General features: G+C 45.8%; 1 protein-coding gene across 2 annotated transcripts in view; it reads left to right on the top strand.

The window, feature by feature from the left end:
• The first annotated feature begins 2,267 nt into the window (after positions 1-2,267).
• PLD5 (phospholipase D family member 5) overlaps positions 2,268-8,732 on the top strand; it is an 83,426-nt gene continuing 76,961 nt past the window's right edge. The window contains exon 1 of one of the 2 annotated variants that reach the window (XM_053382639.1): positions 2,268-3,088. In XM_053382639.1, coding sequence (XP_053238614.1) covers positions 2,900-3,088 — 189 coding nt within the window. In that variant the 5' untranslated portion in view covers positions 2,268-2,899. The remainder of the gene's footprint in view (positions 3,089-8,732) is intronic. The other variant, XM_053382643.1, reaches the window with a different exon arrangement.

Here is an 8,732-nt window from a genome sequence, read left to right as displayed (position 1 = left end):
TTATCATTTTATGACTGTGAGCTACCACAGAACAATGCTATTGGGCAGCCTTATACAAATCTGGTAAGCAAGCTAGCTAGCAAGCAAGCAAGCATGTTAATTAATATGGCCAGCTCTGTTGCCATTATGCCATTACTTCATCTTCCTTTTTTTAAAAAAAGCTTTTCAATTATTCTTCATGTCATACATTTTGCGATCATCCTTCAGTTTAAATCATAAATATTAAGTAGTCATATTTTGGCCACAAAAGATGTCTAAATACCGTAGCTACTGCTGGTGACTTTCTTTCTTTCTTTTTTGCTACATGTTCTAAAGGTATGCACTGACCACAATATTTGACTTGTATCTGTGGCTCTGGGAAGGAGACTAATCTGTTTTGGAACTACTCTGTATCTTTCCAGTTCAACTTGTTATTTAGGACCAAATTACATCTGTTAAAATCAAAGTTCTGTTTTCCACAGGGAGAACAAGGGAGGGTATCTCTAAAAATGGCTGTAACTTCTTTTCCTTTTCAAAAAGTGGGTGAAGCTTGCAAGCAGATGTGGCCAGTGTGACCAATGGTCAGGGATGATGAGAGTGGTGGCCCAGCAACATCTGAAATGGTTTCCCATTCCCAACTCATGGCATCTACTTTAGCCCCAATTCTACCCTAAGGTTGCCTCCATTTTCTTGACAGTGTTTCTGTATCTTGAACAGTAGCATCTCTGGCACAATCGCAACAGGTGAAGATTCCCACATCAATACACCTCAGTCAATACACTTCATGTGTTGAGTTCATGTGCCATGTGGCTGTAAAAAGCAGTTTCCTTTTTGGGGGTGGGATGTGAGGATCTTCTTGACCCAGCCTCTCAAATGAACCAGATTAGACCTTGGTGTGCTTCCTGCCAACCTAGCAGTTCGAAAGCACGTCAAAGTGCAAGTAGATAAATAGGTACCGCTCCGGCGGGAAGGTAAACGGCGTTTGCGTGTGCTGCTCTGGTTCGCCAGAAGCGGCTTAGTCATGCTGGCCACATGACCTGGAAGCTGTATGCCAGCTCCCTCGGCCAGTAAAGCGAGATGAGCGCTGCAAACCCAGTGTCGGTCACGACTGGACCTAATGGTCAGGGTTCTCTTTACCTTTTAACAACTGTGCTGCTTGCTTGCATTTCTCTCCATGCCCTCTGTTCCTGCCCCCACATTCAGTCTCTTGCAGGAGTCTCAGGGGGCAGGTGGCTTCTGCCAGTCACCTTCTGCCTGACAGAAACAGCCTGCCCTGGGGGAATACTGACAAAATTTCATCACCTCTTTAATGGTGGCAATTCCCAGATGGATAAAGGAAACCAGACAGATGGAAGTGAAATTATAGCATGAGCCACAGCAAATGCTGCTGCAAACACCATGGGAAATATACCTGCAATAGAAAGATGGTGTTATAGGTTATCTTTTTTTCCTCCACCGTGTGCTGTTATATGGGTTTCCCAGGAGTCCATGGGAGATGCTGAAGGTTTTGTTTTTCTTTAGCAAGAGAGGCCACTCAGATCGTGGGGTGCCTATGTCATATTTGGCTTCATTTGCAAATCTACAGGCAGAGCCTATTGGAAACAAGCAGGCTCCTTTGAAATGCACCACAACTAGCGATCCTGCATCAGATTCCTAAACAGATACTGTTTCCCCCACTTTCAGCTATTTAATTGCACTTAAACTCTGTTTTCTGCTTGCCTCTCACCATGCAAAACTAGCACATCCCAGCCGTTACACTGATTGTGTGGAAGTAAGGAAGAGTGGAAATGGGACGGATGCTCGTGCCTTCAGATTTAGACATGGATAGATCCCATACGGATCCCTTGGGGAGCTCGGCTAATTCCTAATCTCAACCCATTAGGATATCCATCCACATTTTTTAAAAATGTGCAGCGAAGCCGTTTAGCGACGCTGCACCCTGTGCCCACGCCTATGTGGGCGTAAGCCCACGGGGCTTACTCCCGAGTAAACATCCGTAGGCTTTCACTGTCCGATCCCTTTCTTAAAAGTCCTAGGCGATCCCGGGTTGCCTATTGCCCGGGCTGCAGAGCCGGCGGAAATTCGCAACAGTTATTTTTCAACTTTCCAGAACCAACGGCGTGGACAGCGCAAGAAGAGCAGTCGCGTTGATGAACCCGCGAGGGAAAAGCCGAGGAAGCTGCTGCAGGTGACGCGAGAGGGTCGCACTTCGAGCCTCACCCGCCTCCTTTTCACCTCCTCGCCTCGTTCCCCCTCTCCCTCTCTCCGCGTGGAAGCACCAAGTTATCTCCCGAAGAGCCTCTGCCGGGCGAGATAAGGCGCAAGGCGGGAACCTGCTCTGGGGTGGCGGCGGCGGCGCGTTTGGTCCGGAGGCGGGAGCTGCGCGAGGGGTGGCGCGAGGGAGGGACGCAGCCCTTCCACTGCGCCAACCTGCAGTCTGGCGGCATCCATGGAGTGGGAGAGGGCGCGCGCCCCTCGCTTCCTGCCGCCGCCGCCGCGTGCGCCCCTCCCTCCTCCTCCTCCTCTTCCTCCTCCCCCCCTGCGCGCGCGAATGTGTGCCTGGCGCTTTCTGGGCCCGCCTTCCTTTCCGTGGCGCCCGCTGCCAGCCAGTGCCGCAAGGAGCCGTTTCGCGCGCCACTCGCTACTCTCGGCTGCCGCTCGCAGGGGGGCAACAAGCGGCGGCGGCGGCTTCCCCCACCCCGCCTCCTCCTCCGCGGGCACTTTGGCGCCTTTCCCCCCCTGAGCTTCCCGCTCTTTTCCCTCAGGAGGGTCTCGTGGGCTCTTCCGCCTCGGCTCTTTGTTTCCCGCCCCAGCCCCCCCCGCCTCCTCCTGCTGCTTCGCCTTCCCGGGGGTTCTTCTTCTTCTTCACCTCCCGGTTCCTTCTACCGTCGCCGCCTGGACGTTGCCTTGTCATGTCAAGATGGAAGGCAGGAGCGACTGGCTCGCCTCGTCGTCCCGCCACGAGGGCTTCGAGCAGATGAGGCTGAAGAGCCGACCCCGCGAGCCGTCGCCCAGCCTCACCCGGGTGGGCTCCAACTTCTACAGCTCCGTCAAGCAGCAGGACTACAGTGCCAGCGTCTGGCTGAGGAGGAAAGACAAATTGGAGCATGTAAGCCACTTTTCCCCCTTTTGTTCTTTTGCTCCTCCCTGCTCATTCATTCTCACCAACAGCCCTGCCAGGCAGGCCACTCATTGCCCCCATATGGACAGGTGGAGCGAGAACCTCATGAGCTTTCCGCCAGGTGAACCGTTTGCACCCGGGACTCTGTATGGCACAGGTCCAATGGGATCCTAGAATTGTAGGGTCCCCAAGGGTCATCTAGTCTAACCCCCTGCAGTGCAGGAATCTTTTGCCCAACGTGGGGCTTGGACCCAGGACCCTGAGATTAAGAGTCTCCTGCTCTACCAACTGAGCTATATATAAACATTGGTTCTGAGCATCGTCTGTCCCAACCCGGAGCTTCGCCCTAGAAAACCCAAATAGCTTTAACAACATGTGGGGTGTCTTGGGAAGAAGGGTCCCTAAGGCTACAATGTGATGCACAATGGCTTGGAAGTAAGTTCCATTAAACTCAATGGAGCTGTCTTGTCTGCCAAGCAAGCGTGCACAGGATTTCTCTACAAAAGTGGGAGATGAGGTTCATTTCTCTTTAGGAACAGCAGACATCAGAATAATTTGAACGGTCTGGATCACAGCCCTTCTGAATTGCGAACATGTCACCCTGTGTTTTCTGTACGTGTATATGCTTAGTTCCTGTTCTGTGGACTATTGTCTACTGCAGACCAATTTCACATTCCTTCCATCTCCGTGCATGTACATATGGGACAGCTTCAGCTCATAGCTGGGAAGTTACAGTACCATTTATGATGTTGCAGAATTCCCCTCCAAGCGAGAACAGGTTGGAATGTGATGGTGATTAGGATACCTGTGTTTTGCTTTTGCAATCCTTATTTCCTACATGGAGCTGCAAACATTCTGTATTCCAGACATACTTTCCCTCCCCATCCCCTGTGTGGGATTTTAAAGGCAGTGTGAAGTAGATTGCTTTCCAACATCAATTTCTGCAGCAGCAATGCATGTTAACTAAGTGGTTTTGGGACCAGGGAGAAGCTGTGGCTGGCTGCAATGAATATTTTATGGGGGTTTTAAGGTGCTTGGAAATATTCCTGTGGTTCAGATGATTCAGAGCAATGGGCTCTTTTGTTCTTATGTAATTTGTAACAGTAAGAAATTGGATGAATGGCACCCTAGGTTAGCATCATCTGAATAGAGTATTAGATGAAGTCCGTAATTACATTCTCCCCCTCTAGGCACAGATATTATGTTTGCTGCATGCTATTGGGGAAGCATTGCTGGGTTCTACATTGCAGCAGGCTTGCTTAAGAAGACATGCATGCAGTTCGAAGCTGACTTTGTGACATAGAAGACAAGTACGCTGCTTTTATAAAATACATCAAAAATATTGTAATGCAAGTAAGTTCCTTGAAAGAAATACCTGTATCAAAACACGTCTTTTGTAAACCTATTGACTCATTATAGTGCCCACACATTATTTACACTTTGTTAGAAACTGATTCAGTGCCAAATGATGTAATCCAAAACGCAAAGATACAGCAGTACAATAGCTGGAAGCTACAAAAAGTATTAAATTTCTTATCTGCATTACTATAAAGTATTATTTATTTGGGTGAGATTGCTAAAGGAAAGGATTGAGTGTTCAATTAAAAAACAACAACCCCAAAAGGTACATGTTTGTGGCCAAATATAAGTTGCAGTCATGGTGATAAATGGCATTGTCAAGATTGATCAACTGTGGGATGTACTGTTCCTCAGCTGTGCTACTAGTATACCTGTCTATCTTGATTCAATAAGACTTGTCAATAGTGGCATGTGAAGTTTAATGAATGGCTGGTGGCTTTGCCTGAAATCTGGAATATAGAAATATCCGTTTTCTCAACATTTGGTTGCATCCTATGTTAGTTACTCAAAGTAAACTTATTGAAATTAATGGATATAAGTGAGGTCAATTAATTTCCATGGTTCTACTCAGAGTGCAACTTAGCGGGATACAACCCACAGATTTTTACATGAACTACCTGTGTAGGTGAACTATCATTTTGCAAATCTTAACATTGCCCATTTCTAATCATAACAGTATGATTACTATCAAAGAAACAGCTAGAAAATTGCAGTGTGGGAACGGAGAACCAGAGTAGCCAAATAGGCTCATTAAAACGTTAAAACATTTCTGGTACACAACACCAGCACTTGTTTTATTAAACTTACTTGGAATTTGTAAACTGCTGTACAGTGGTACCTCGGGTTACATACGCTTCAGGTTGCAGACTCCACTAACCCAGAAATATTACCTCGGGTTAAGAACTTTGCTTCAGGATGAGAACAGAAATCATGCAGCAGCGGCACAGCGGCAGCAGGAGGCCCCATTAGCTAAAGTGGTGCTTCAGGTTAAGAACAGTTTCAGGTTAAGAACAGACCTCCAGAATGAATTAAGTTCTTAATCCGAGGTACCACTGTATTGAAAATGGATAGCAACTTTTATAAAACAAAATTTTAAAATGTGTATAAACTTATGCAGAAAGTAAGACGGTCTTGTAGTGTCTTTGGAAGATGCTCAGGCTGTCTTTGACAAGAGTTGGAGAATTCTTTGATACAAGATGCACTCATATTCACATTTACCTAGGAGTTTTCCCAATGCACTAATTTCAGTAAATATGGGCTGTTAATGCAATTATTTGACAGTATTGTATAATAAAGCTTGTGTAAAGACCATGACCATTTGAGTTCAATGGCACTAAACTGCATACTTATTCAGTGGAATGTACTCCCAGGTAACCAAACAAAGTATTGTAGCCTTAGTTAAACTCCACATAGTTTTGTTTCATTTGGCAGAAGGGAGATTAGGTTGAAATGTAGACGTGGAGCACATAATGGTCCTGCAGCAATGTGAAAACATTTCCTGTAACCTTTTTCAGATAGTTGTAGTACAGTACAGTGGTACCTTGGGTTACAGATGCTTCAGGTTACAGAGACTTCAGGTTACAGACTCCACTAATCCAGATATAGTACCTCGGGTTAAGAACTTTGCTTCAGGATGAGAACAGAAATTGCGTGGCAGTGGCGTGGCAGCAGCAGGAGGGCCCATTAGCTAAAGTGGTACCTCAGGTTAAGAACAGTTTCAGGTTAAGAACAGGCCTCCAGAATGAATTAAGTTCTTAACCTGAGGTACCACTGTATTAGTTGGGATTGTGCAGTAATCTATAATTGTGAATGCACTGTAATATAATGCAGTAGCTGACAGAGGGCAATGGGTTTGGTGTCATACCTATAGGGCTCAGATGTGGCCTTTTTAAAGGGCCCGCCCCTCAGTTCTGATTTGACAGCCTGTCTTCTGATTGGGTCTGCCTCCTTACATAAGAGGCTCTCCTCCCTTGAGTTAGATGAAGACACCAGAAAGGGAGGATCAAAGCCAAGCTTTTTCCATCAGCTATTGAACCACTCTTTGAGCAGCAGAGATGATACTTGCTGAAAGGAGGCTCCCCACAACAGTGGCAGGAGAGGTAAGATAACCTGGGATACTTGAGACATCAGCTGTTGATACCCATACCCTGGCCTTGTTAGGGCTGAGATAATGAATACCCAAGTGTTTAGGTGTCCCTGGAGCAAAGTACATCCTGGACCATTGTGGATTTGGGGCATTCCTTTTCTTTTCCTCTAGGGCTTGAAGGATGAGAGGAAATCCTGACGTTGATTCTGGCCATTATGATACCATGGGTCATGATATCTTTGTGTTTATGGTAAAAATGATGATGGTCTATTCCTCCATGGATATCAGCCATGGAGCTTGTTGGATCTGAAAGAGTAGCCCACTCTTGCTTTTAATAACAGTGACAAAACCTTCTAATATAGCTATGTTTTGCATAGGGGTGGAGCCTCCCTGTCAACATGGTTGCTACCATTCATAATTATCCACATTTTGGGGTCTATGTAGCACATTACAGAGAATGAGTCTGTGATACATTTATATTGACACTATACTTCAGATATCATATCCAAGTTCAGCTAAGTAAAAACCTTTTGCTTGATCTCACTGGAATTGCACTTGAGACAAGTTGGTCAACCATATGCTTCTTGTGAAAAATGCCTGTAAGCTAAGGGCAGAGCACACTGAATTGTTTTCAGATGATAAGAATGATTTTCTGATTTGACAGGTTATAGCTTAGTCAGTATGTACTTTGCAATATACTTACTGAATGGTGAGCTCAATATATAGTCAACCAAAGTACTTGTAAATTCAATATGGCTAGAATATGTTGGACAATTTTATCTAAGTTTGTGCACATATGTGCATTATTTCATTATTTGAAATTTCATGATCTGTCTTGAGTGCGCAAGATATGTTTGATACTAATGGGTAAGGAGATGTTAATAGCCTATAAAAGAACATTACACTTTGTACATTTACAAAAGGTACAAGACCATCTGGTGCTGAGTCATAGAGACAGACTAGGGTTGCAGTTGGTGTACTGCTCACCTTGCTTCCTACCTGCCTCTCTGGCCAACCTGGCTGAAGTGATTTCAGCAGTGATGTTGGAGAAACCCAAGGCTGTGGTCCTGGGTGAGCTCAATACCCACACGGGGACCACTACTAGCATTTCTTCTCAGGACTTCATGGCTTCCATGAAAACAATGGGATTGTCTCAAGTGATCATTAGTTTGACACACAGAGTAGGGCATACTCTTGATTTGTCTTTGCCTCAAATGATGCAGGGTGTGGTCTGAATATTAGGGGCAGGCTGTGTAACTCTGTGGTCATGATCAGACTACTGGACTTGCCTGTGAGTGCTCCAATTGGAGAACAGCCTTTACCAAAGGTGCCGTGGACTTAATGGGTTGGGTTCACCTAAGGAGCGTTATTAGTGGAACCCTTGTGCAAAGACTTAACTAATGCAATTGGGCCTTTCCCCCTTTCTACTCCCATGTGCCCCCTGTCTCCCAAAGTTGTTGGGGGATGGAGAGAGCCCCCAGAACAGTTTGTGGGAAGACAAGAGGTGGGATTGTTCCATCTGGCAAGCTGAAATGCTTACACAAATGGTATGTAATAGCAACACAATGTCTGACCTCCCCTATAAGGATGAGAAGCCCATTCAGTCAGCCCACACCTGGTGGCTTATGGACTCCAAGGGATATCTGAATGCTCTGGGGGATGTTCCAGTGGCTAGATCTAACAATCCTGTCAAAGCTCTGCTCTTACTATGGTATGGCAAAATGAGGTGTGCTGTTGACATTATCATTCTCAAATGCTGCAGAGCCAATTTTGCCTCTTGGTATTCCCAGGAGCTTTGGATGTTGTAGCAACTGAACAGAGTGCAAATGGCAGAAATCTAACTATGAGGCCAATCATATAATCATGCCTATTGTGTTGCATTATTGGTAGTGAAGACAGCATATTTCACTGTCTCCATTGCATCCTCAAGTAGCCATCCAGTGGAGCTTTCTAAGATTGCCCATCAGTTATCATCTCCCTTAGCTAACCATACAATAATACAGATGTGGACATTGTTGGCTTGCTGTGACTTTTGCAAGGCACTTTGAAGGGGAAGTTGCTCATCTCCATGGAGACATTGATACTGATTTGAGTTCAAATCCAGTTGAGGTGTTCAATGCTACATATAATTCTATTCTGTGAGGTCTGTTTCAGCTAATGTGGCCTGATGACACGGACAGGGAACTT

This window comes from Podarcis raffonei, chromosome 3 (assembly GCF_027172205.1).
Source record: "Podarcis raffonei isolate rPodRaf1 chromosome 3, rPodRaf1.pri, whole genome shotgun sequence".
In the NCBI taxonomy this organism is placed as follows: Eukaryota; Metazoa; Chordata; class Lepidosauria; order Squamata; family Lacertidae; genus Podarcis; species Podarcis raffonei.
This window is presented reverse-complemented; position numbering and strand designations above follow the sequence as displayed.